The sequence below is a fragment of the Balaenoptera physalus genome (genome assembly GCF_965194825.1).
Source record: "Balaenoptera physalus genome assembly, chromosome: 19".
In the NCBI taxonomy this organism is placed as follows: Eukaryota; Metazoa; Chordata; class Mammalia; order Artiodactyla; family Balaenopteridae; genus Balaenoptera; species Balaenoptera physalus.
In genome coordinates, this window is record NC_138900.1 from 8,567,847 (window position 1) to 8,595,284 (window position 27,438).

Genomic DNA, 27,438 nt, shown 5'->3' on the forward strand with positions numbered 1-27,438 from the left:
GCGAATCACGTGGTTCTGGGCCGCAGGAGGCGCGCGCCGGTGCGACGTCAACGCAGACCACTAAGCTTTCCTGAGCTGTGTACCGCGGCCCGGCCGCAGCTGAGTCCTCCGAGGGCCCGGGCGGTTTGATGAGTACCTTTGCGGCCGCCATGGACAACTCCGGGAAGGAAGCGGAGGCGATGGCGCTGCTGGCCGAGGCGGAGCGCAAAGTGAAGAACTCACAGTCCTTCTTCTCGGGCCTTTTTGGGTAAGAACCGCGCCGAGGGGTCCGGCCGAGACCTAGACTGGGAGGACAGAGGACTCGTAGACTGGGGCGGCGATAGAGACGAAGGGCTCGAGCCTAGAGGACGGGGGGTGGGTGGGGAGGTTGCAGGATCATGTGACATGGTCTAAGGCAGCAGAGGTGACACCGGCCAAGGGCCAGGGTGCCCGGGTTGTGGCATTGGCAGAATAGTTTGAGGAGAGTCTGTCCGAGATGGTAGAAGGGCCCTGGGCTGAGGACACCCAGGCCGAGGCGACACCATCTGGAGGCAGGAAGGGGACCCAGGCTGAAGATGGGCCAAGGGGCTGGAGGAGAGCCTGGGTCGAGGGAATATGGGCTCAGGCCTTGAAGGGGACCTGGCCTGCGGGGACTGAGGGAGCCTGGGAGGGCAACCAGGTCAAGAAGCCTTTTGGAGCTCTAGGAGAACCTATTTGAAGGATCCCAGACGGGCGTCTTGGGTCCCTGGGACTGAGGACCCCTGGCCGAGGGCTTCACCTTTCCAAGGCCTGGGGCGGTGGATTTGTGTGAACGCAGGCTCAGGGCTTAGGGCTAAGGTGATCCTGGGAGTGATGAGCCCAAGTCTGAGATGTGTGAGGCGTCTGGGATGAGTATGGCCTTGGTCACGGGTGAGTAGTGTAAGGGGATCTGACACCAGAGTGAGATCTGAGCAGAGGAATCCCTGGGGTGATGGAGTTACGGCCTCTGAAGAAGCCTGGACTGGGAGACTGGAGACTAAGGTGGAGTGAGGCTTGATTTAGGAACTGGAGGGATAAAAGGGAGGGATGAGGGAGATGAGAAAACCAAAAGGGGCCGAAGACCTGCTGTGTGATCCTTGAGTAAGGATTGGGTGGGCATTGTGAGTAGTATGAGAGTGGCGTGCCCAGGATACCGCTGAAGGGGTCTGGGAGACAGAACCAACACCTGCAGTGTGGCAGACGTTTCACATAAAGTTCACGTTGGCTCGTAAAAGTTGTTTGGATGGCTGTCCTTTGAGGAATTTAGTGGCTTAGGAGTGTCAAAAGCCCTGGTTTGAAGTGGTCTCTGCCATTTCATGACCTTGGGTAAGCTGTTTAATTTCTCTGTTACAGGGGGGCTTAGTGAAACCTATCTCAGGTGTTTGTTGCTAGTATTGAATAAGAATGTAAGTAAAGTGCTTAGAATTGAGCCTGGGATGTGGTTATCACTCTGAGAGTGCTAGCTACCATCAGTGTTACTTCCAGGAAGGAAACAGATGTGGAGCCTGTACAGGGCTGGTGGGGATCAAGGTAGGGGTCTGATGGGAGAAGTGGGGATGGGGGGTCAGAGCAGGGAGAAACAGTGTGATGAGAGAGGAGCTGAAAGAGGTTAGGAAAGGAACTCCGGGCCATGGGGACTTAATAGGGTGAGGGGAGGGGGCTTGAGGCCCCGGGTGGAGGGAAAAGAAGGCCGCGGAGGACTGAGGAGGGTTGTGTTGCTCATGGGCCTGGGAGGAGAGCTGCAGTGGGCCGGGTGAGTTTGTAGTGAGTTAGGAGGAACCGTGAGGAGGGGGCCGCATGGAGCCTGGCAGCAGAGACAGGCAGAGGTTGGGGAGGGCTGTGAGGCTGGGAGAGTCGTCCAGAAGTCTGGAGAAGGGGCTTGGGGGGAGGACCAGGGATTGGGAGAGATGGTGTTAAGAGGTTGGTAAGAAATGAAGTAGGGGAGGGTTCTTCCCAGGAAAGGAGATGGGAGCCGCTCGTTGTTATTTGAGGGTGGATTATGTTTAGTGAAAGAACTTGAGTAACCTGGCTGAGAATTGCCTGGTGTGGAGAAACATCCGGGGCTGGTGGCCTGTATTGATTAGGTGAGAAATGTTTTATTTTAGAGGCTAAGAGTGGGGAGAGGGTATGTGTGTTTCTGCTTCCTTCACAAGGGGAGAAATTCAAGTGCAGTGTTCTGGGGTGGGGCTAAGAGCTCAGTTTTCGGTAATGGTTTTCCTGGGTGGCTTTTGGTGTCTGGTCCCTTTGGACTGGGGGTTAGTGTACTGTTGGGCCGTGCTTGGAGGGAGCAGCTGAGTGAGACCCTGAAACACCTTTCACCTGGTTGGGAAGGCAAGATGAACGCTTGCTAAAATACTATTAAAGCAAAATTGTCAAATGTGACTAAGGGCTAGATTCTGTTGTTTGTGGGAGGTGCCTGACCTGAGAGGAAGCTGAATGAACTGAAGGAAGGTTCTGGTGAGGTGTGAGCTGGGCCCCAAGGAACCCTAGGTCATGCTAAGGGAGTGGGGGCTGGGGAAGGTGTTCTAGGCAGAGGGAATTGTGTGAACAGAGGTCTAGTGTGAGGGGAGGTTCTGCCCGAAATGATGGGGAACTGAGATCTAAAGGGAACAGGGGTGGCTCCCCAGAGGAGAGAGCTCCATCTGGGAGGATGAACAGGAGTTCCAGGGGTACCCTCTGGCGGGGGAGCACTGCTTCAGGCAGAGGAGACAGTTTGAGCAAGGCCCAGATGAAGGTTTAATGCAGGGGGTTCCGTGTTAGCCCATAAAGGTAGAATGGGCAGAAGGGGGTGAGACTGAACAAGAACCAGGCCCAGTCCTGGAGGGTCTTCTGAGAAAGGGCTTGGATTTGAGGAGGTGTTGGAGAGTACTGAGGATTTTAACGGGGGCCTGTCTTAGCCTGTTCGGGCTGCTGTAACAAAATACCATAGGCTCAGTGGCTGATAACCAACAGAAATTTATTTCTCACGGTTCTGGAGGCTGAGAAGTTCAAGATTATGGTGCTGACAGATTTGGTGTCTGATGAGGACCTGCTTCCTCATAGACAGCTATGGTTTCACTGTGTTCTCACGTTGTGGAAGGGGCGGTGGAAGGGGTGAACTAGTTCTCTGGGGTCTCTTTTGTAAGGGCACTAGTTCCAATCATGAGGGCTCCACCTTCATGACCTAATCACCTCACAAAGGCCCTCATACCATCACCTTGGAGGTTAAGGTTTCAACGCATGAATTTTGGTGGGGGACCCAAGCATTCAATCCATAGTAGGGCCACTGCTGGAGGGTTCCCATTTGCCTTTTAGAAAGGACCGCAGCAGCTGGTGTTGGGGAGAGTGAAGACGGTGACAGCAATACTAGCTGATAACGTTGATTAAGTGCTCACTGTGACTCTGAGTCCGGCCTGGGCCAGGCGCTTTACCTGCGTCCTCACATGTAGTCCTCACGACATCCCCGTGGAGGTGGACACATGGGGGCTTAGAGATGTTGATATATTTGCCCAGTCCTCTGGTGAGTGGGAGATCGCGTTCACACACAGGCCTGTCTGATCCCAAAGCCCTCTTGCTGCCACACGAAGTTTCTCCTTGATGCTCGGGCCCGTTTCTGGGCACTCCGTTTAGGGAGGATGTTGGCAAACTAATTAGGCGTCTTAGGGAGCTTCCTTCCTCTGATTCTCCCATCTTCCCCACCCACGTGGCAGTTTTCTCCAAACATCTGAAAGAAAGAGCAGGTGTATTCATCCCAGACCCTTCAGCTCCAAGAGCGGTTGCCATGGTGCAAGGCTAGCGCCCAGGACAGGGATGCAGACGGAGACCGAGACCCGCCTGACCAGAGCCTGTCTGCCGGGGGGGCCAGCCCGAGAGGACTTGCCTCATGGGCGGGAACCACTCCTTACACCTTCCCTCTGGAGCCGGGGTTCCCGGGGTTCAGCATTTCACAACCCTCTGTGGCTTCTGAGGACTGGAGGAGGGAGTGTCGGGGCTCAGCTTGTCCCTCTTGCTCCTCCTTCCCCTTTCAGGAACCTCAGCGATGACAGCAGCCCAAATTGAGAGGTCTCTGCTCATGTCAGAAGGGCCAAGTAGGGTTGCTCCCGCCTGGGATCGGGGGCAGCCCCGTCACCTTGGATGTTAAGGCCTTCTTTGCTCTTCGTTGTTTCTGGGCTGCCAGACACTAGGGGGCTTTGGTGCACCAGCAGCCTGGGAGGGAGGCTGTACCAGCCGGCTCGCAGATCCAAGCTGCTTCTGTACCTTCCCTCCCCTCCTCGGCTCCCCAGCCAGGGCTCAGGAGATGGGAGAGCAGCCCAGACTTCTGCTCTGGAAGCAGAAAGGTGGCGATTTCCCAAAGACGATGCAGTTGTGGAAAAGGAGAGGGGAGATGCAAGATGCGCTCTTTCTTCCTTCCTGCTCCCTGTCTCCCAATGGATCCAGACTTCTTGCTGTGCCCCTTCGGGATGGCGCAGGTTCCAAACAGTGGTTCTGTTCCCCGTGCTTTTCCTCGTCCTGAACATCTCCCTGTGACCCCTTCCCCAAATCCAAAATAAAAACTTCTTTCCACTCAGATACCAGTGTGTTTAGCAAGTTTCTTCTTCTGTGAACTGAAGCTCATAGTAATACCTACTTGGTAGGATTGTCCTAAGGAGAGAATGAGGTTATGCATGTGAAGCGCTGCGAGCACAGTGCCTGACCCTGGTGAGTGCTTATTAAGTGCTTATTGTTATCAACAGTATTAGTATTAGGTATTGTGATTGGAAGTTGAGCCCGAGGCGCTGGAGAACTAGAGATAACAGGGTGCTTTCTGTGCACAAACAGCAGCCTGCAGATCAAATGTTGACACAGTTCCTGCTTGAACCGCTCTTGGGCACCAGCAACCCCTGGGAGCCCTGGAGGCTGGCTTTCCTGAGGCAGAGATTGCGGCCAAGGTCCTCCGGGTAGGTGTCCCCCATCCAGGACCCCCCCAGGCCCTTGGCTGAGGAGTGCCGGCTTCCAGACCACCCTCCACCTGCAGAGCACGCAGGACCCCGGGATGCCGGTGAGCTGGGCACCGAGGTCACTCACTGTCCCCTGCCAGCTGCCAAGATCCACAACTTAAAACTCAGCTTCTCTTGCCCGGGCTCAGAGTCGAGGCTTTCCTGAGGGGACACAAGGCTTCCAAGGAAGCCGGTCGTCATTTCCCCGCAGTCCGAGGGTTCTGCCTCTCTTGATGGATGGGACCCTGCTGTCTGCTCACACAGAGGTTTTGACACTCCTGTTTGGAGTGGGGCTACTGAGAGGCAAGGGTCTTTCCAAAACATCTTTTAAGAATAGGAACCATTGGGTGCTCTGGCTGTGATGAAGGAATCCTGTTGGGTTGCAGAGGGCATCCGTGTAAGAACCACGGGAAGGCCTGCTGGGCCGTGTGGCAGGGGTGGCCGCTGCCCTTGAGCTCACGGGCAGGAGGGCGATGGCCCCGGAACCAGCCCCATCAGTGTGGTGTGCAGGGGCTGGGGTAGGTGGGAGGCCCTCCGCTCTGTGGAAGCCAGGGGAGGGGCGCCACTTAGCTAATCTGGAGGTCAGGCGATGAAGCCCACGCTGAGATGCGAAAGGAGAACACTTCCAGAACCCGCTCTCTCGCCAGCCTGAAGCGAGTGAGTGATGCTCTCGTTGGCTCAGCACCTGCTCTGTGGCAGGCGCTCTCCTGGCTGCTGCCTGTGGGGACGGGGTGTTCCTCGTGCCTCCAGCAGACCTGCCGGCTGCGGCGTCTTATCCCCACTTACAGCTGAGGAAGCAGAGGCTGGGGCGCCACGAGCCAGCACTGGAATCCAGGCCTGCCTGACTGTGGTCCTCGATTTTTCCACCCACCCCGAACGACTCTAGAATTCCCGTTGCCGGGTGGCCGGCGGCCCTTGGGGTGTATTTCTCCTCCGTCGTATAATAGCAGCTGTTGGAGCGCCTGCTCCGGGCCACGCTCTGTGCCGTGTGCCAGGTACTGCGGCTTCTGACCATCACGAGACGCCTCCCAGGTCAGGCTCGTTGTCTCTGTGTTACAGATAAAGAAACCAAGGCTCAGGGATGACTAGCCCAAGGCCGCACAGCTAGCAAAGTGCCCGAGGCTGACTCCAGCCCCCAAGTGCGTTCTCTCTCTCCCCATTGCCCGTCCAGGCATTTCAGAGCTGGGCAGTTAGTGTGTAACACTGGATTCTTCCGTCGTTCCTGGGGCCCTACGGGAGCTTGACGCACCGCAGAGCCAGAGGGGCAGCGAGGGGCTTAGCGCTGGTGGGCGATGCAGGAGGAGAGGCCGAGAGATGCCCAGAGACCCCGCGGCTGTGGCTCTGTCAGCAGAGGGGCGAGGCTGGGGGGCCGCTGCTCCCGGCGCCGGGGGCCTCTGTGTTTTCTGATGCACCTTCAGCCTGCCACTCCGTGAGGCGGGCTAGGGCTCAGCGGGGGGCTGGCTTAATGACTCCCTCCGGGCCTCCAGGCTGCTCAGGCTGCCCCCAGCTGAGAGCAGCATTTTCTCCTCAGGTGAGGGAAACCTGAGCAGCGCTGGCTGTTTCATCGACAGGAGAGGCCGGAGCAGGCAGGGACCTTGTGCGCCCCCTCCTTTTCCAGAAGACTCTCGGACACAGGGAAGGAAGCTTCCTGGACCACAGGGTGAGCAAGAGGCAGGGCAGGTTTCCCGGCCCGGCCGCTTCCTGGCAGCGTCGGCTTGGGCCAGCCCCTCACCACTGTGAGCCCAGCTTCCTCCTCTGTCAGCCAGGGTCATACCTAGAGGGTGACTGTGGGGATCTCTGTGCTGCTTCAGGTGGCACCTGGCAGGCCGCTATAACGAGTCATGAGGATGCACAGCAAAGGAGAGGAGGTGGGGGCCTGGACCGGCCCTTGGGTCCGTTCTTCCCCACCCAGGGCGCGGACGGAGAATCAGGGCGGGGACCTTCAGGCCGAGGAGGGGGCTGAGGGCAGGTGTCTTTGGCACCGCAGAAGGACAGGGGTTTAGGGAGTGTCGGGGACCTAACATGGGAGTTACTCCACCTGCCTTGCCTTCTGAGACCCTCAGGAGACTGCAGGTTGGGTGGGTGGCTTGTTTCTGGGAGCCGGGAAGTGCCCAGGGGATGGAGAAAGGAAGGAGGGAGGCTGAGACTCTGCCCTGCTGACCCCCTGGCCCGGGTCCCACCGGGCTATCTGTGCGTGCCTGGCACCGCACCCTTCCCTCCGTATGGCAGCCGCTGGAGGATGGTGGCTGTGCCTGGGAGACGTGAGCCTGCTTCCTCTGCCTTGCGGGGCGGGGTGGGGGGGAGAGCAAAGCTGCGTCGGGTAATTATAGACAGCCCTGCACCAGCCCGGCCCAAACCAGTTCCCTCTATTCCCGGTGTGGCTCGGAGCCGTGTGATGGGAAGGGCAGAGCAGAGGCAGCTTGGGGGGATCAGTGGGGGGAGGGACAGTCAGCTGTCCCAGGCGCTGCCACCTGGGCTCTTCAGAAGATGCAGGGCCAGCTAGCCCCTCTGGCCCTTGTGCAGGGGTCCAAGGGAGGCCTGGTTTCTTTCCCTCAGCAAGTTTGTTGGGGAGGCCACTCTTAGATAAGTGACATGAAGTGACCTGACCAAGGAGAGAAGTCCTGTAGTAAACCATGCAGATTTATCACACGGGGAGACAGCTTGGAAAAGCAGAGGAGCTGGGCTCTTCTTCCTTCTGCCCATTCTTTCCTTGCCAGGACGCTCCTTATTATAGGGCCTAAACCCTTGTCCTGGCTTCCAGCATGCGGTCCCCCGTCCACCTCTCCAGCCTCAGTGCCTGCCACTCCCTGGACCATAGCCATCCTGCTCCCCTTCTCTTCCTTGAACTGGCCAAGTTTGTTTCTGTCTCAGGGCCTTTGCACATGCTGTGACTGCTGCCTGGAATGTGCTTCCCTCTTCACATGGATGGCTCCTTAGTCATCTTTGGGGACTAAGCTTAAATCTCACATAGTCACAACAGCTTTCCCTGACCTGCCCATTCAAAGAAGCCCCTCCTCCCCCAATCCCTCTGCAGTTGTCTTGCTGATGTCCTGTTTACTGAGGGTCAGGTCTTTCTCCTTTGTTTGCTGCTGTTATCTGCAGTGCCTGGCACATAATAAATGCTCAGATAGTTGCTCCCCAGTTGAATAAATAGCTATGTGAATGGCTTCTCCTTCAGGATCTGCCAGGGACCCGAGTCATATTACTTTACCCTTTGATGACTCCACTTCCATCTCTAAGGCAAGAGGCTGGAGCTCCAGAGATTCTCCTGTCATCATCTGGTCATGGGAGTGGCCCGGACCCAAGCTTTGAGGGGAAGGAGGAGGCAGGCCTGGAGGCCTGAGCAGATGTTAATCCCTCTGGCTTTTCCACCCGCAGTTAGAATCAGTGAGCCAGCACGGGGTTGGCCCAGCTTAGTCTGGGATCATAGAATTTCAGCCCAGCAGCTGACAGGCCTTGTGTTCTGAGCCCGCCCCGTCCTGCTGAGCTGCGACAAGCCAGCTGAGGCTGACTCTGCTCATTGTTACCACCCGGCTTTGGGCCTCTCCGTGGTGGGACGGGCCATTTCTGCTGCTCCGGGAGCCTGAGCTTTTTCAGAGAATGTCTGGGTCTGGAGAGGATTTAATTGCACTCACAAGGAAGGGAAGGATGCACTAGGGGATCCATGGGGTGGGCAGATTCGTTGTTTGCGGCCTGTGAATGCACCTGGCTCCTTTCAGAGAACCTTCCAGAGAAGATCCCCCAGGGGGTTTTGTAGCCTGGCCCCCAGGGACCCTTCTGAAATCTCTTCTGCCCAAAGCTTGTGAAAGTTCCTCACCTCTCCAGGGCCGGGAGTGGGTTCTGAGGAAGTCGCTCCAAACAGGAGCCCCAGGCCCAAGGCGTCTTGTGAAGCTGTGGTGGGAAGATGGGGGAACCCAGCAGGGTGAGCGTGGGAGGTGTGCGTCACCACATCCCTCAGGGCTGCTTCCTGGGGACAGCAGAGGGTGGGGTGCAGAGTGTCAGCACAGCCCCAGAAGGCAGAGGGGAGACTTCTCATCTGAAGAAGAAGCTTACCTGGTGCGATTTGGATTCAGGAAGCCAGGATTCCAGTCCCAGCCACCCTGCCAGCCCGCCCTGGGGGTATTGCCTTCCGACGTTACCTGACATGGGACAAGTCACTGGTGGCTGCTTCCCAAGAGGTCAGTCTAGGTCAGCTTTTTCCCTCCCAGACTCGCCTGATCATCTGAATCATCCGAGGCCATTGTTACAAATCTTGATTGCAGGCCCCACCCAGACCTGCTGAGTGAGCTCTCCAGGGAGGGTGGCTCCGGGGCTGTGGTTTGATTATCATAGCAAACATCTGATGTGCATCCAAAGCTTGGGCAAGCTGGCCCTACCGCACCAGCAGTGCAGAGGGCAGGGGCGCTCCCCATACTGTGTCCAGAATTAGGTCGGAGGCCGTCGCCCTCTGTGGCTGGTGTCGGCGAGGGTCCAGGGCCGGATGACACAGGGCTGAGGGCTGGGACAGTGAAGATGATTTATTTGTGTGGCTTTATTTTTTGGGGGGGTGGGGGGCCGGTGGGCAGCCTCACAGCTTGCGGGATCTTAGTTCCCCAACCTGGGTTGAACCTGGGCCCCGTCAGTGAAAGCACCGAGTCCTAACCACTGGACCGCCAGGGAATTCCCATTATTTTGCCATTTTAAATAATCTTGTGCTGAGCATCCTTGTAGCTTCGCTGCTTAGTTTCTTTTTTTTAAATTTTTTTTTGTAGTTTATATTTTTTTATTTTTGGCTGCGTTGGGTCTTCGTTGCTGCGCGCGGGCTTCTCATTGCAGTGGCTTCTCTTTGTTGCAGAGCACAGGCTCTAGGCGTGCAGGCTCAGTAGTTGTGGCGCACGGGCTTAGTTGCTCCGCGGCATGTGGGATCTTCCCAGGCCAGGGCTCGAACCCGTGTCTCCTGCATTGGCAGGCGGATTCTTAACCACTGCGCCACCAGGGAAGTCCCTCTGCTTAGTTTCTTAGGATAAATTGCTAAGAATGTAATTCATTGCTGCATCACAGAACCCAATGTAAATGCTAATATTTAAAATACATATATATTTTTTTTCTCGAATAGGTAAAATATGCAGACGATTTTAAAATCCAGACAGTACTAACGAGGGATATGAGTCTGTCTCCCACACCTGGCACCCAGTTCTACAGACCCCACCTTAGAGAAAAATACTGTAACTATTTTTTTTGTGTGTATTTTTCCAGAAACCTTCTATGTTTACATGTATGTTTCTGTTCTCACCCTCTTTTTCTGTTTTGTTTTAACACAAATGGGAACTTTCGGTGTACATATTTTAGAACAGTATTTCTTCATACGTCTGTATTAGTATATATCTGCCTGGTCGTGAATTGGCAGCAACACGCTTTTAGGGTTGAGACGTCTTCATTGGACAGCTGCAGTGTGCAAGGGACAGGATTAGGGCCTCGAGGAAAGGACAAGGTGTCCAAGGATGGACTCTTCCCCCAGAATGCTTTGCGGTCTCGTGGGGAAAAGGGATTTGCAGAGATCCTGGGATCCAGTGGTCAGCACCGAGCATCTGAGCAGGAAGTGGAGGAGACTGTCAGAGGCAGGGCTCCTGGGGGTGGTCGGGAAGGACCCACCCCCCCTGCAATGAGGGTCCAACCCAGACCTGCCCAGCGAGGGCCTAGCCATCCTTCGCGTGAGGGGCTGGGGGCCACCGACTCTGTCTCCCTTGGGCTCGAGCAGAGGCCTGAGCTGTAGCTGGACTTGGGAAGCTGGCTTCATGGGGACGTGCTGGGGCTGGGGCCACCATCCAGCGGAGATGTGAGGGCATATCTCCACGGTCGCTGGGGCAGCAGGCTTGCTTTTCCCTTTTTTGGGGGGGGCCTCACTGTGCAGCATGTGGGATCTTAGTTCCCTGACCAAGGGTCGAGCCAGTGCCCCCTGTATTGGAAGCTCAGTCTTAATTAACCGCCAGACCCCCAGGGAAGTCCTGGCTTGCTTTCTCTTTGATACCAGATTAGATCTTTTTCTTACCTGTTTTTCCTTTCCTTTTTCCCAGAGGCTCATCCAAAATAGAGGAAGCATGTGAAATCTACGCCAGAGCAGCAAACATGTTCAAGATGGCCAAAAACTGGAGTGGTATGTGATCCCTGCTAGAGCGCCTCCATGGCTCTTTCTCCGTTTTTCCCTCAGCTTCTGGTCCCAGAGGCCTGGCTGAGGCGTCGGCCTTGCAGCTCCCCCACCAATGCCATCTCCAGCTTTACAAACCCACTGGCCTAACATCTGGTCATTCCGAGCCCGCTGGGTCGTTTTACAACTTGGGTCACAGGGCCTTGGAATGAGAACGTAGAGCATAAGGATAAATAGATTATTGAATTCAGATAGACCCATGTAGATTGATGAGCTCTTTGAGGGGTTTCTCCTTAAATTCAGAATTTCAGGTTTCCAGCAAGGACCTACTATATAGCACAGGGAACTGTATTCAATTTCTTGTAATAACCTATAATGGAAAAGAATCGGAAAAAAGAATATATATGTGTAAAATTGAATCACTGTGTTGTACACCTGAAACTAACACGATATTGTAAATCAGCTATACTTCTACTAAAAAAAAAAAAAAAAAGAAAGAAAGAAAGAATCTCAGGTTTCCCTGGAAGCAGTTCCCTAGTACTTCCATCAGAGTCTGAATTCTGGGCTGGGGATCATTCAGGTGGTTCCAATAATGACATTAACGCGGCTCCACTTACTGAGCACTCTCCTGAGCACCAAGCTTGCGTTATTTAACTGAATCATCACCGCCACACCGTGAGGCTCAGTACCAGTGATATCCCCATTTCACAGATTTGGAAACTGAGGCTTGGCCCAGCCCTTTGCCCAACACGCCACGACTAGTGAGTGACTGAAGCAGAATTCAGAAACCAGAACTCTGACTCTGGAGCTGGAGGGCTTAACCTGCCCCATGTGGCTTCCTGACCTTTGGAGCCAGAGTGACTTGGATCTGTGTCACAGCTCAGGCTGGCCACGTGACCCCAGGGAGGTTACCTGGCCTCTCCAAAACTGTTTCCTCCTCAGCACGGCGGCAACGGGGAAAGGAACGGTCCTGACCCTGCGGGGCTGCCATGTGGGTTCATGGAGATCAGCCGTCCCCACGCAGGGCAGTCAGCGCAGCACAGTAGCAGCTGCGAGCTCCATTTCCCACTCCTATTAGCAGCACCCCTCCCTCTAGAGTGGGAGGGGGAGCCCTCAGAGGACCGCAGTCAACAGACTGGCGGACTGCAGGAGCACTTACAAGGCCCCCAGCCATCTGTGCGCTGTCACTCCGGCTGGGGCAAGACACACACACAGACAGTATCATAGAATACTGGAAGGGCCTCTTCCCGGAAGAGGGCATCCCAGGTCACGTGCCTGCTGAGACTCTCAGCAAGCTGTGTTGGTGAACGGAGTGGCCCTTCTGACTTGGCCAGGAGGGGTATGGTCAGACCCTGGCCCGGCTGGAGCTTGGGCGGCGTCCGCCAAGGAGAGGTGGGTGGGCAGGGAGGGGCTCTTTTTTTAATCTTTTGGCCGCACCCGTGCGGTATGCGGGATCTCAGTTCCCAGACCAGGGATTGAACCTGTGCCCCCTGCAGTGGAAGCGCAGAGTCTTAACCACTGGACCGCCAGGAAAGTCCAGGGAGGAGCTCCTGGAGGTCCAAGGGGCCGAAGATCTGTCTGGGTGCTACCTGCAGGCCTGGAAGAGAGGTTCAAAAAGCCAGCCTCGAGCCCTTTGGGGGCTGACTTCATAACATGGCTTCAAACATCAGCAAGATTGGATCAAGAAGATCAAGCAAAGACAGTGTTGAAACCCAGGGAGGAACTTTCCAACTACAAAGGAAACGAAACCTGGGATGGGGCTGTGAAGGCAGGGTGTGGAGGCACAGGGCAAAATGGACTACCGTTTTCTGAGAATATTTTTGGTGTCCTGAAAATTAGAAGAGCTTTTTCCTAAGCTTTCACAGCATGTATTGTGCCTAGAGCCAGATCCTATGTGTATTTTTATATGCTCCTAAGGTAACAATACCATTAGAGAAAGAGTATTTCTTTTTCAGTCGCATAGATGGTGCTTTTCTCCTAAAATTTGTCACCTCCCTCCTTCCCCCAAATATTCAAACAAAAGTCGTAGGCCTTTTTTTTTTTTTAAGTTTTCCCCCGATGATGCTACTTTTCTGGAAATTCTGCACTCAAGTTTGGAGCCCTTAAAAACAAGAAAGAAATCATACATAGTGCAGACCTGGGTGGCTTTGTCTAGCCTCCTGCTCTAAAGGGACAGGATGGGGGCCAGGCCCGATTGTCCTCTTCCAGCTCAGGAATTCTGTGATTCGGACTCAGCTGGAGGAGGACGAAGGGCAGGGGCCTCAGGACTGAGCTGGCGTTGGCCATTGGCGCTCCCACTTAGCACAGCCCCTACCCCTGGAGGAGGAGGGGTCCCGCTGTCTCCCACAAGTCAGATTAGGAGCCGGAGACGTGCGAAAAGGATGGCTTGGGGCGCCTGGAAGGTGGCAGTTCGCAGCTGAGTACGGGACAGCCTGGGCTTCAGGTGTGGTCTCCGCCTCCCTCCACCCATGGGCATTGGTTCCCATGCTCTTAGGTTCGTGGCATCTCTGTCCTGTTTCCCTTTCTGGCCGTGAAGCCCCTGGGGGAGTGGACCTTGTGAGGCCTCCTTGCCATCAACATGCAGTGACTCCGGACGAGGGACCGGCATGTGGACAGAGGCAGGGGAGCCGGGGAGTTTGGAAGGGCTGGGGGCCGTGCGGGGAGAAGTCAGGCTTGGAAGGGGAGAGGCAGTGGGGGGTCTGGGGTAGCTGCATCCTCATCGCCACTCTCTTGCCCAGCACCCCCGAGCAGCCCCATCCCACGGTTCAGCCGGCACGCTGCCTGGGCCTGGGGTGGGGGCAGCAGCTCCGGGGTCAGGAGGCCCGAGGTCTAGGCCTGCACCTCGGCTCACCCCGGCCAGGCTCTTCCTCTCTCGGGGACTCTTTCTGCACCTGGAGAGCTCGACCACCTCCCCGGGCCCTGTCTGAGCGACCTAAAGCGCAGAGCCGCCCCTAAGACGGGATCCCCCTCTTCTGTTCTAGCCGCCGGAAACGCCTTCTGCCAAGCAGCCCAGCTGCACCTGCAGCTCCAGAGCAAGCACGACGCGGCCACCTGCTTCGTGGACGCTGGCAACGCGTTCAAGAAAGCCGACCCCCAAGGTGAGGGCCTCTGTGGGCCGCTGGAGCTGGCAGCCCAGAGCGCCAGCTGAGCCCCGACCCAGAGAAGGCCTCAGGTTTCCGACCCAGGATAGTAGGCAATAGGTTGGCCTGGAGGCGCTGGCGCTCTAACTTCAGAATTGGCTCCCTTCCGGCGTTGGCCTCCTGCTCCAAGCCTCCGCCTCCCCTTCTGCTCTGTGCCTGCAGCTGATCGCGCCCCTCCCCTCCTGGAGCCTGGGAGCATTTGGGAGTGGGAGTTACATTTCAGACCCACCGCATGCCAAGGAGAGAGGAAAATCTGTTCTGTTGTCAGAATTAACATGCGAGAGGGGGTGGGAGGGGGTGCAGAGACCAGCCAGGTAGGAGTTGCTGCCGAAAAAGGAGCGGAAATTATCCTAACCTGGCTTCCCTACCCCCTGGGGGCGGGGGGATGGGGTCAGAGAGAACAGATCCCAGAGACGTAGCTGCAGAGAACAAGTTCCTTAAAATGAGAGCGTGCTGGGGACAGAAGCCCAGTTTGGGACTGACTCACTGTGAGGAAACTGTTTCTGTCCCCCTGGGCTCATCCTGAAGTAGAAGCACAACCCAGTGGGTACCAGAATTTTGGATTTCATGGAGCTGGAATTTTATTTTTTAATCATGGTGCCAGACATCGGTTGCCAACTTTTAATTTTAACAAGCTCATTTTTTTAAATGACCATCTACTATCACTATTCACTCATAAGAGAATGGGAAATATGTGAATATTAATTTTTTTTTTAAAAAAAAGGAGATGCATCACCTTGGAATAAAGGCCTATCCTTCCCAAGAGAGGGCATTTGGCACCAGTGCCCGGGGGTATCTCCAAGGATCTGTGAGCACTGGTTCACACACCAGCGCTGGGGAATTGGTGGCGGATTCGTTATCACCATCGGGACATCTAGTTCCCAGTGGAGGATTTGACGTCTGTGTGGACCAAGTAGCTGTTCTCTGTTCCCAGACGTGACGGGTGGTTCCTGTGCAGCCGGGTGTCTCACACGTGTGAGCTCAGGCTCAGCAAGAACCCAGGGGAGGCCTTGTGACTGGGTGGGCCGTCGTCGCTCTGCACAACGCTAAGTGCATCTGGCTGGCAGCGCTGGGCCACAGCAGGCCACGTGGTGATGTGATGATGACCCAGGGTGACCTTGGGTTTGTTTTCAGCTCAGATCGCCCAGGGAAGTCTGTGCGTCCCCCGCAGAGGGCCCCCGCCCCCAGCCTGCCTTCTCTCTGGGGAACTGGTTGACCTGCAGATGCTGCCCTAGCATCTGTGACGCTCAGCTGCTGCTCCAGAGTGCCTGGAAGGACTGAAGTCTGGGGCGGGAGCTGAGGCCAGGCTGCATGGCACGTGCACAGCGCCACTTGCGCTTCACACAAGCCCCCGCGCTTCCGGGGGACAGGCCCCACCTGGCACCGTGATGTCGCGTCCTTCCCCAGCTTTTGACCTGAGCCTTTTCAGCAAGCAGCGATGGTCTGCAGGGTGTGTGTGGGGTGCTGGGGCCCGGGTCGGGGGTGTGGCCCGGTGCCTGGCCTCCGGAAGCGTGGAGGGCGGCTGAGGCGTCGGTGGGAAGGCAGCAGTGGTTAGGTGTGGCGACGTGCCCATCTTGGGGCTCAGAGGCCAACTTGGTTTCTCTAGGGATCAGATCAGCGAGCCTGCTTCTCTGCCCTGGATGCTGAGGGTGGGAAGGTGTGGATTTGGTACTGGCGGTGGCTGTCAGGGAGCAGGAGGCACTGTGGCTCAGGGGAGAGCCTAGTGTGGGCAGAGCCAGGAGCGGTGCCTTGGCTGGAGCTCCAGGCTCTTGGTGCTGAGCCGGGAGCGGTGTTGGAGCGGCAGCGTCCCGGCAGCACCGCATCTCGACTGCCCACCCCAGTCAAGGAGGGCGGGGCTCACTGTGGTCTCTGAGGCCCGGGGCAGCCTGCTCCCCTGTGACCTCGGGAAGACACCTAATCTTTTGGGTCTCCATTTCCTGGTCTGGTAGAGCAGAGACCACACGTGAGATAAAGCACAGACGTGCCCAGCACGGCCCCTGGCGTGTGATAAACGTCCAGTAAGGGGCAGCCCTCGGCTCCCATCAGATGGCAGCCCGGCCTGGGCACCCCCTGCCTCCACCCCTGGCCGCTTGCCTTGTGAAGCAGAGCCGGAGGGCCCATGTGGACCACTGCCCGGTTTCCCCGAGCAGGTGGCCAGCTCCCGGGGCCTCGCTGCTCCGCTCGCCTGCCTCACAGGCCTCACCTGTGCCAGCACTTCGTACAGGAGTCCTGGAAACGCCCCCTCCCCACCGCCGACAGGCCGCTGAGCCTGTGCCTGGGACTGCCAGGGCGGAAGGAAGCGATTGGGCACCTGTCACCACTCTCCCTCTGCGAGTCTGCCCTGAGTGTGGGCCGAGGGTGGCCTGCCGCCCCCTTGGTGGCTGAGGGCAGAGGGGGGAGGTGGTGACCACGGCTGTCATTGGTTCCCAGCCGCCGCCGGCCGCTATGGGTAGACTCAGGCCAGGGAGGCCTCTTACCCTGCCCGCCTGCTAGCCGGGCCCAGGGGTGCGTGTGTGCGCACACGTGCACCCAGGGCAGGGCAGTGGCCAGACCCCCACTTGCCCTCCCCCGTGTGCTCCGCCAACCTCACTGCCAGCCTCACTGGGTACCTGCTGTGTACCAGACACGTGGCGTCTTCCTTCTACCCATTCCACTTCTTCGTGGGGTTCTGCGATTTTCCTCCTTGTACTGAGGAGACCTGTCTCCCTAAGCCAGCGCCTTCCCCTCTCTGGGCCTCAGCCCTCGCCGCCCACCTTCTGGGGCTGGATCATTCTCAGAGCCCCTTTCTGGCTCCCGGTTTCTGCAGGTGGCTGGTCAGGGGCAGGTGTGCCAGGGTGCGTGGGCTGTGCGCCCCTGGGGTCCTGGTGACCGGAGATAAGCTGGTTGTAGCCAGTGTGTCAGCAGCTAATCCGCTAGTGCTCTGGCTGGGGTGGCAGCTGGCAGCCTGCCGCTTTCAGGGACAGCTGTCCTGGAGCGAGGGGACTCCACCTTGCGAATCCATGCTGCTGCCTGTGGGTGAGCCTTCTTCCCCTACTGCCACCGCAAGGGCCGTCTTGCTGACGACACTCCAGGCCAGCGCCGGCAGGCCGGGGCGGCCGCTGCAGGGGAGCCCGTCCTGCCGGGGAGCTTCCGGCCTCTCCCCCTCCAGGGCTGCTAGCCTCACCCGGGCAACCTTTGCCACTCTGCCTGTAGGTGCCTGCTTGTGCGCCCCATCGTTCCAGGAGAGGGCGCCTGTGAGTCGCTTGCAGGGGGGACCTGCTGGCCGCATCCACCCCCCTGGGGTGGAGAACGGAGCAGAGTGGGGTGTGCACGGCTCACGCACTGCAGCCCTGCCCCGGCTCCTTATCCTCCGTTCACTGGGCTGCCAGCTCACCAGTTACTTCCAGAAATGCGCTGTCACAAAACGTGTGTGTGTGCGTTAAAGTAACACTGCTTCAGGCTGTATTTGTTTGTGGTGTTCTGTCCCTTTTCTCCTTCTCTGCCCCTTTTTGCTTTCTTTCCCTCTTCCCTACTGCCTCAGGCTTCCCCCATCAGCCTCAGAACCTTGACCCAGTGGGGTACGCTCTCTGAATCTTTTAGGGGTCCCGAGGGGCCTTTCAGAATTGGACCCGACCTACCAGTCCTCCCTCCCCCAGAGCAGCGCTCACAGACACCCCCTTTTGGCCTGTAGGTTTGGTGGTGGGGGTGGCGTGTGGACTCCCTGAAGGGCCAGCCACAGGCCTGGGCCGAAGAGCCTCTGTCACACGTCTCCCTGCGTGACGAGACCGTTAGCCCCTGGAGAGCAGACACCGGGCCTGCGGCTTCGTTGCAGCATCTCAGCCCAGTGCGCCCTGCTGACTTTGGAGACCCCGGCGGCAGACCAGGGGGCTTACAAATGCCGGACTGCGGGGTGAATTTTCAACCTTGCCCCAGCTCAGAGCCCACCTGCTGTGGTCTGTCCAGGCTCTCTGTCCGTCTCCGTCCATCTCCCCCAACACCCTTTCCTCCTGAGATGCATTAAAATGGTGTTAAAAAAAAATCCACCCGAGAGCTCATCTCTATCTGCTAGAAAATGCCACCCACTCATGCTTCTCTCTCTCCTCCAAATAACTTGTCAAAAAAAAAAATGCCTTTCCCAAATTTCCGAATTTAAAAACTTGCAAGAGGTAGTACAGCAAAGGTGCCCAATTCTTCCTCCAGGTGCCATCCCAGTGTGTGTGTTTTGTTGGTGAAACCTGGGGCTTGAGGAGCCAGCAGGCAGCAGTGCCAGGCGGAGGAGGGTGCAGAGGGCTGTGCTGCAGGCTGGGACGTGGGCAGAAGAGTGGGGACCCCAACCGCTGGGGCCTCAGCATCACAGCACCCAGCCGCCTCCTGCCGCAGACGGAGGCCAGGGGACGCAGCTGGTTCGGGGTCCCACCGTGAAAGGGTGGCAGAGCCCAGGTGGGACCTGGCCGCCTGTGCCGGCAGCGCATCCTCAGGGGCAGGGCCTTGGCAGGTCTGGCCCAGAACACCCACGGGAGTCTGGCCGCCAGCTGGCTATGCCCTGTCCCAGGGGTTGCCGGGAAGGTGGTGGCATCGTGGCGGCCCGAGGGAGAGGGCCGCTGTATCAGCAGGGCTCCCCCGGAAGCATGTGCCCGGCAAGTCACGGTCAGCAGAATAAATTAGCCTGACCAGGTTTCCTGCGGCTCGGCGTCCCCTCACCTTCCCTCCCTGCTCAGGAGCGTAGCCCTGGCCCCTCTCAGTGCAGCCCTGCACCTTCCTCCTCTCCTCGGCCTCTGCTGAAGTGACTTCGCCTTCTCATTTCTCCTCCCCGCCTTCCTTTTTCTCTCCCCAGAGGCCATTAACTGCTTGATGAGAGCAATTGAGATATACACAGACATGGTAAGGGTCACTGCGTGTCCTGTCCGCCCGCTTGCAAGTCCTACCATATTGCCCCAGCTTCGCCTCTCCTCCTCCTCCAGCCCTGAGAGCAGGCGGGAGACTGGCAGGGTGGGGGGTGTCACCGGGGCCGGGCTGGGCTGGCTGGGTCCTCACGCAGCTCCTCACCAGCCTGGCTCCTGGTGGCAGCTCCCAGCACGTCACAGGGGCTGACGGCCCCTCCCCAGGTCCTGCCTCTGGCCCCCCACAGGCCGTCATTGTCCTCACTCGTAGACGTCACTGCTGTTGGGGTCCTCGCGTGTCCGGTGTGTTCCCCTTACCCAGACCTCCCCCCCGCCAGCGTCCCATTTGATTCGGGGAGGGTAGGCGGGGCCCAGAGTCAGCTCAGCCCCTGCCCTGCCCCAGGGAGCATCCCCATCGACAGGTGAGGCCCAGGGAGGCGGCTGCTGGGCTGAGGCCAGGGAGCCAGGACCGTGGACCAAAGCCAGGCCCTGGCGCCTGTCGACTCCACTTTTTGCCCCTTCGCGCTCTACCTCTGTCAGACCCCTCCCTCGGGCAGGAACCTGGGCCGGAACCTGGGCCCTGCCTCTGGCCGGGTGCAGGGCCGTGCTGTAGTGGTGTCGTAGCAGTGGCAGCAGCCGCCGTGCATTGAAGCAGACGCTCCGAGCTGGGTGGTTTAGTCTCCCCTGCAGCAGCCCCGTGAGGTGGGCACTGTTGTCATCCCGTTTGACAGGAAGGAGGGTCCCAGACAAGAGACGTGACTCGCTCAGGGCCCCACGCCTACCGACAGGAGTCGCTGAGACCCAAAACTAGCCCTGGCTGAGCCCAGGGCCTTGCCCCTTCCTGCTGCCCTCAGCAAGGAGGCAGCCATGGACCAGGCTCCGGGTGTGAGTGGCGGGCCAGGCATCTGGACCCCCACTGGGTGGAGGCAGGTAGGAGGTGCTCAGCCCCTCTGGGAGCTGGAAGGCATCCTTGGGGAAAGCCCTGGGCGCCTGCAGGGGAAGCTGGAGAGCAGGGGTTGACCTGTGAGGAGGGCTGTGTGGCCGCACGGGACAGGGAGGCCGGGAGGGAGCCTGTTTCTTAGGCAGCGGGGCGCCTCTACCAGGTGACTCTGGGCTGGTCCTCCGCCTCTCTGGACCATCTGTCACACGCCTCCTCGGGCCAGAGCTTCTGGCAAGTCCCTGTGCAAACGGTACCTCGGCGTTGCTCCATCTGCCTGTGCCCGCATGGAGACTGGATGTGGAGGGCCGTGCCCGCCGTCACCCAGGCCGCTCATGCTGGAGCCTCCCTTTTAAGCCCTGTGCCCCTCTGTCTCTTGGGACCTTCTTCTGCGCACCTCCCCTCCCAGGGGCGGCTGAGGGCTGAGATCCAGCTTCGGGGACGCGGAGGGGTGTGGTTGAGCTGGGGCGGGGCACTCAGGACGCCCCTTGTCACTGAGGGCTCCTTCCCACGTCTCACCCAGGGCCGGTTCACCATCGCGGCCAAGCACCACATCTCCATCGCTGAGATCTACGAGACGGAGCTGGTGGACATCGAGAAGGTCAGTGGCAGGTGGGGCCCGGCCAGTGGCCGGGGAGGGCTGCCTCGGCCAGTCCTCTGAGACCAGGACAGGAGCACGGGGCACCGGCAGAGCCTGGGTAAAGGGCTCCGGTGAGTCCCGGGCCGTATCGCGCCCGAAGGCGATGAAGGCTGCATTGGCCCCTCGCCCTCCCCCCACCGCCCGTGTCTCCCCAGGCCATCGCCCACTACGAGCAGTCTGCAGACTACTACAAAGGCGAGGAGTCCAACAGGTACCCCTCCTGCCCGCCCCAGCCCCTCGGCGAGGGCCCCGGACCCGGCTGCCACCGACCTCCCTCCCCTCTCTCTGCCCCATTCAGCTCTGCCAACAAGTGTCTGCTGAAGGTGGCTGGTTACGCAGCGCAGCTGGAGCAGTATCAGAAGGCCATTGACATCTACGAGCAGGTGGGGGCGGGCGGGGCTCCGAGCCCTGCTCTCGGGGGCGGCACGGCGCCCCATCCTGCCTGCCAGTGCCCCGCCCTCCCCCCCCCATTCTCTGCACTTCCCTCGGTCATCCCCACGCCCTCACCCTGTACTCAGCCTGGCTGAACACTCTCCGCCCACGACCCCATGCGGTGTCACCGCCTGTCACCGCTGTCTTCCTAGACAGGCCCTTCCCAGGCGGCCCCAGAGTGAGGCCAGCTCTGAAGAAGCAGAGTCAGGGAGAGAGTGGAAAGAACTGCAAGGCCTGGGGTAGCCAGAGGCAGCGGAGGAGCCTGCTAGAAGGGGTCCGGGAGGTGGTGTCTGCTGGGCGGGGAGGGCTGGGGGGGCCCGGCCGCCCTGGTGGGCTCAGCCTGGCCAGGAGAAAGGCAGGCAGCTGGGCTCGGAGGAGAGCGGGGTGGGCGCCGCCTCTCATGTTCCCGCAGCCTGCCACCCCTCTGCCCACCAATGTGCCAGCCTCCTTTCGGGCCTGACAGCAGGGCCGCCTCTCCCTCCACCATCGCGGGCGCCTCGGGAAGCCCACGGACACCTGGCCTCAGTCCTGTGGCCACACCCCCACTCCCCATCATGCCCTGGTCCTCGGCCACTCACAGACTGGTTGCTGACTTCCCCGGGGCTGGTCTCTCTTCTCCCTGCCCTCGGGGGCCTGGGTTAACAGGGCCCCACTGGGGAACAAACCCCGTTCCCTGCTGGCCCCCAAGTGCCTGGCAGTGACCCTGGTCCTCTGGCTGCCCGCCTGCTCGTGCCTGCAGGTGGGGACCAACGCCATGGACAGCCCGCTGCTCAAGTACAGCGCCAAGGACTACTTCTTCAAGGCGGCTCTCTGCCACTTCTGCATCGACATGCTCAACGCCAAGGTGAGCCCAGGCCCAGGGGCCCACCCAGAGCTTACCCCACCCCCCACAGGGTGACTGCCCTTGGAGCACAGTGTCTGTCACTAGGCCGAGTCGCCTCTTAACCCCTTCGGAGGGTAAGCCCCTCACTCACGTCTGGCCCCTGGCATTCAGCCTTTGGGCAGGAAATGCTTGTTTCTATCCCTGGTTTCACTCGCTCAGTCCCTGTAGCCTTTGAGTTTCCAACTCCCGACTTGCTCAGTGCTAGGCTTTTTCTTTTGTGGGAGCACTTTTTGAGTCCTTACTGCACCCCATGAGGTTGATACCATGGTCGCCCCATTTTACAGATAAAGACACTGAGGCTGAAACCAGCGTCCCTTGTTCAAAGCACGTGGCTAGTAAACTGCAGCCCCAGGATTCCAGATCTTTCTGACTCCCAGTGTCATGATTTGAACCGGAGCCTAAATGCCAGTTCCGCTTGTTCTCAGGGCTTCTTAGCAAGAGAGGGGTCAGGGCTGGGTGAGGGGTTGGGGAATGGCCAGGGAGAGGAGCTGAGTTCTGCTGGCGTCTGGGATTTCTTGGGGTCTCCAGCTGACCCATCCTCAGCCACATGGTGTGTCTGAGCCCCACCCTTGCTCCCTTTGCCAGCGTCCGGCAGGGCAGGTGAGAGCTTGGGCTTTGGGGTCAGGCCAGTTCAGATCCCCAACACGTACCTGTGCCCTGAGCGGGTCACTACCATCTCTGGGTCTGTTTCCTACTTTCAAAATAGGGTCACCATCGTTTGACCCTCCCCGGGTCCTCGTGAGGGTTAAACGTGAGAAGTGCCTGGCGTCAGGCCTGACACATAGGATGTGCTGTTATGAGGCAGTACCAGGCAGTTGTTGCCATTGCCCCTACCCTGGGTGGACCGGGTGCAGGAGAGGCACTGAGCACCGGCCTGGGGAACCCTCCTCCCTCCCCCAGGCCCCCGCCGCCCCCGTCCCCTGCATCTGTCTCTGCGGCCAGGCTTGCACTGAGCTCAGCTCCGTGAAGCTGCCGCCAAGCACAGAGCCTGGCGTCACTGGAGGCTGGGGTGGGGGGGTGGAGGCGCAGACAGCTGACTCGGGGCCAGAGCGGCCCCCGATCCCCTCGGCTGCCGGGCCAGCTGCTCCGAGGGCCCTTCTTTACTAACTTGTGTCCTTCTTCCTCCCCTCCGCCCTCGCCGACACTCAGCTCGCTGTCCAGAAGTATGAGGAGCTATTCCCTGCATTCTCCGACTCCCGGGAGTGCAAGCTGATGAAAGTGAGTGCCGGGGGCTCAGGCCACCCCTTTCCTGCGTCTGCGCTTGGAGCAGGGCGTGTGGATGGGAGTCTGGAGGCTTGGCTCCGGTTAGCACGATCACCGAGATTTGTACAGTACTTTTCAAGGGTCTTTTGTTTCCCCTTCGTCTGCTGTTTGGGTCTCCAGTTTGTGGATGAGACAAGTAAGATTCAGTCAGCGATGGAGCTGGGGGCAGAGCTGGGAGGCTGTGGGATCTCACACGCACACAGGCACGCGTGCACGCGTGATGTTCTGTGTGAGCGACTTTCCGATGCGGAGGGCAGGGTTGGAACACAGCCCCTTCCTTCCTGTCAGCATGGGAGTCCCCCCGACTTTCACTCACCCAGATAGTGTGTGTGTGAATCTCATCCAGGTCAGGCCTCAGGCCAGCCTGGGCCCCTGAGCCCCGCCTGCCATTTTCTTGCAGAAATTGTTAGAAGCCCACGAGGAACAGAACGTGGACAGCTACACCGAGGCGGTGAGTGGCTGGCAGGCGTGGCCGCCCTTGTCAGATGTGCTCCCATGAATTTCACCCTTTTTTATCTCCAGCCCCGGCCCCTGGCTATGAATTCCTTTCTCCCGTCGCTCCAGAATCCTCACAGGTAGCCCCAAGAGGTGCGGGGAGTGTTCTCCCCGTTGTAGAGATGATGGCACTGAGGCCTCTCGGGGCCGGAGCTGGGATTGGAGCCCGTATCTGTCTGCTCCTGAAGGCCAAGGTCTTTGCACCACTCATAGTCCCCCTGGGGGAGCAGTTAAGGATGTCTCACGTCAGGCACTTCGGGTGATCCTGGATGTGCAGGGAGGGAGGGAATGAGTCGCATCATTCCCCCTCCCCTCCCCGAAAGCAGGAGGGAGGAGGAGCAAAGGGAGCCGGAGAGGCAGCTTTGGGAGGGTCCCCCTTTCCAGCAGCTTCTCTGATAGAACCGCCCCACGGAGATGTTTCTCCCTTTCCTTACCCTGTTCTGAGCTTTCTGGAACTCAGTTCCATCCAGCTCAGGTCCACATTAGGTCCTCCAGACTGTATCTGTCAAGCATGTCTCTCCCTGGGTACCCATCACCAAGGCCATCACCCATCATCGTAGGCCTCTGAATGATGACAGAGACCAAACTCGTCAGGTCCATCCCGCCCCAGACAGTCCATCCCGCCGCTTCTTATGTCTCCAGGCCTCAATTTCCCATCCGTAAAACAAGAAAACTGGACTTTTTTTTTTTTTCAGCTGTAAAATCTTTCTTCCCCCCAAGGGAAGCCGCACGCCCAGGCCAGTAGAGACACAGAAGGGAGCCGCTCCGGCTTGGGTCGGGGCCCACGCCTCCCCTTGCTCCTCCTCGGGGACTGAGGCTGACAGGGACACACCTGGAGGATCTTGGGAACAGAGACCGTGGGCTAGGATTGGTGGCAGGGCGGGAGCCGAGGCCAGGCGCGGGGTGGGCCGCCCCTCCTGACACCGGTCCCCCGGCGCACACAGGTGAAGGAGTACGACGCCATCTCCCGGCTGGACCAGTGGCTCACCACCATGCTGCTGCGCATCAAGAAGACGATCCAGGGCGACGAGGAGGACCTGCGCTAGGCCCGCCCGGCCCCCTGGCGCCCGTCTCCCTGCCCCGTCCGCTCTCCCCCAGCCTGGCCCTCCAGTGAGGATCGAGAGGATGGCGAGGAGCCCAGAGAGAGGTGGGGCCCGAGACGTTGGCTGCGAGACCTTCCCTCCTCCCCACCAAGGAGTCTCGCAAGCCACAGTGCAGGCTCAGCACTGCTTCGGGGGCCCCTGAGGCCAGGCCTGCTGGCCAGACGGTCACCCTCTGTTCTCGCCGCATCCTTTGCCCCCTGCCCCTTTATTTAAGCCCCCGGAGGTACCCTTCTCCCCGCCCCGACACGCAGAATCTTTGATGCAGACGTATTTGCTGTGGGTGCTGCCGGGGGTCAGGGTCGGCCTCTGGCCCCCCATCTCCCAACCAGCTGAGTCGTGAGGTTGGTGTCTGTCTCTCCACCTTTGTCCCCCAGCCGAGCTCTGAGCCCACGTAGCCACCGTGATTTGCTGTCACCGCTGGGGGTGGGCTCCTTCCCCACCCAGCACGGGAGCCTCCCAGCCTCCTGCAACCCTCACCTCTCAGGGTAGTCCCAGGCCCTGGAGCTCCGAGGGCCATCCCCATGCCCACCCCTCCATCTCCACCCTGCGCTTCGAGGTGTTGTTGGTGGGAAGCTGCCGCTGCCTGAGGAAGGAAATAAAAGACAACACTTGTGCACGAGTCTCTTCCTCCTCACCCTTCAGGGCCTGTGTCCCGTCTCCCTGGCCCTCCCGCCTTGGGCTCTGGGCATGCTTTGTGGGAAAGAAGAGGGCAGGCTTAACCAGGAGGATGGGCTGGGTCAGAGCCTAGAGAAGGGGAGGCCCAGGGCTGGTGGGTTTGGGAGCCATGGGCTTGCGATCTTTGAGCTCGGGGCTTTCTGGTCCTTGGTTTCCTCAGCTGGGATGATGGGTGCCAGCGCCCCTCCCCCAGAGCTGGCAGGAGGATGGATGCATCACCGGTGATGAGAAGGGGTGGAGGGGGCCCACCAAGTCTTCCAGCCTCACACCCCACGTCCATATTTCCCTGCAGGGAGGGCTGAAAGCCCCAGTGGCACTGTTCCATCTGTCGAAGGGTGGGGGAGGGAGCGGCTTTGGCGGGCGGAGTGCATGGAGGACTGAGTGGGTATGGTGAGTGGGAGGGGAAACAGCAGGAGCCCTTTGCCCAGGAAAGGAGGGCAAGAATCAGCCGCCGCCTCCACACTCCAGCACGTGGGCCTGCCTGTCAGGTGGACAGTCTGATGTGCCTGTGCTTCCACCGGCACTGGGCTGGGCCGGGCGCTCCCCACTTTGGAGTAGGGGAACAGCTGGAGGAGGGTCAGTGCCCAGTTGCAGACTCAGTGCCACAGTATGTGGCGTGATGTCAGGAAGTGAACAGGGGCTGCAGAGCAGGGGCTGCCCAGGAAACCAGGGCAGGCTCCTCGGAGAGCTGCTCCAGCCTAGAGCCTGGAAGGAGTTCAGGAAAGGTTCAGGCTCAGCGTGTGTCAAGAGAGTGGCCTCTATATGACACCCTGCCCTGCCCCTCTGTCCCCTTCAGCTTCTCCCACAGCTCTAATCGATTGGTAACGGCTGCCTAGAGCTCAGTTAAGACTCTTGAGATCTCAGATTGATTACCAGTGTCTGCCATGGCACAGGCTGAAGAGTAAGTAGTGTGAGAATCTGTTTGTGCCACCCATGACCTAAATAGTGATTCTCAACCCTGGCTGTGCTTTAAAATCATATTAGAAGTGCTCAAGCTTGGGTTGCACTCTGATAAATTGTGATTTGATTGAGGTTCCCCACCCTTTTGGTTTTGGAGGGTTTTTTTCCATAGGTGATCCAAACGTGTAGTTAGGGTTGGAAACCACTGAACAGGACAGTTCTTTCCTTTCCAACCCATTTGTTTATTCATTCACTCAAACATGAAGGGAATGTGGTTTCGCGGTTACCAAGGGAGGTAGAAGAAGCCTGAAGAAAACATTGTTCAGAAGCGGCAGAACCAGACCCCACCCCCATTTACTCAGCAATTATCTACTCAGCACCTACTGTGTGCCACGCCCTGGTTCAAACCCTGGGATTACAGCACTAAGTAGCATAACCAGATCTGGAGTGGACACAGACTCCTCCTTTCTTTTCACCACCCTCCAGATCCAGTCTGCCTTTGAGAACTCTCCTCTCAGGTCTCTTATGCAAGTGTCCCAGGTGCTTGGCAAAGGGCCTGGTACATAGTTTTGGGTTCTTAACATGTTTACTAAATGCTCGTTCCATGTCAGGCCTTGTGGGCCAGGCATCAGGGATTTGACTGTGACCAAGGGAGATCCAGTCACTGCCTTCACAGATCTTGCAGTGTGTGTGCGTGCGTGTGTGTGTTTTCTTTCTGTATGGAAGGGGGTGACAGAAGATTACTCAAGGTGGCCAGGACAGCTGGCCAACTCATGTTTTCTGGAAATAACATACAGGTATACATAGAGTCCCCAAACCCTTGATGCCCTTCTGGAGACAAAAAAGTATATACAGGAATCCCAGAAGACCTCATCCTGTCTCCACCACTTACTATCATATCAGTCAAGGGACTTATTCTCCCCGAGCCTCAATTTCATTCTCCAGAAACGGATAATAAACCTCTTTCCAGAGTTGTTGCAACAGTTTATGGAGATAAATTCGTACAGTGGTCAATAAATGCTGAATAAATGAACG

At 58.5% G+C, this 27,438-nt stretch overlaps 1 protein-coding gene across 3 annotated transcripts; it reads left to right on the top strand.

Moving 5' to 3' along the window:
* NAPA (NSF attachment protein alpha) lies at positions 1–25,442 on the top strand. 3 transcript variants are annotated; one of them, XM_082437741.1, is made up of 12 exons: positions 46–247; positions 10,048–10,156; positions 11,006–11,085; positions 14,058–14,174; positions 19,030–19,076; positions 20,536–20,613; positions 20,808–20,863; positions 20,951–21,035; positions 21,824–21,928; positions 23,117–23,185; positions 23,631–23,681; positions 24,670–25,442. In XM_082437741.1, the coding sequence occupies exons 3-12, from the start codon at positions 11,058–11,060 to the stop codon at positions 24,769–24,771; spliced, it is 738 nt and encodes a 245-aa protein (XP_082293867.1). In that variant the 5' UTR covers positions 46–247; positions 10,048–10,156; positions 11,006–11,057; the 3' UTR covers positions 24,772–25,442. The 3 variants fall into 3 exon arrangements, with proteins under 3 accessions (XP_082293866.1, XP_082293865.1, XP_082293867.1); XM_082437740.1 differs by lacking the exons at positions 10,048–10,156; positions 24,670–25,442 and adding an exon at positions 24,421–24,663 and having other exon boundaries at positions 1–247; XM_082437739.1 differs by lacking the exon at positions 10,048–10,156 and having other exon boundaries at positions 2–247.
* The last annotated feature ends 1,996 nt before the right edge of the window (positions 25,443–27,438 follow it).

Coding starts and splice junctions, on each gene's coding strand:
- NAPA (XM_082437739.1), top strand. CDS start 129: ATGAGTACCTTTGCGGCCGCCATGGACAACTCCGGGAAGGAAGCGGAG. Junction 20,614..20,807: donor AGCTGGTGGACATCGAGAAG/GTCAGTGGCAGG, acceptor GTGTCTCCCCAG/GCCATCGCCCACTACGAGCA. Junction 23,186..23,630: donor GGGAGTGCAAGCTGATGAAA/GTGAGTGCCGGG, acceptor ATTTTCTTGCAG/AAATTGTTAGAAGCCCACGA.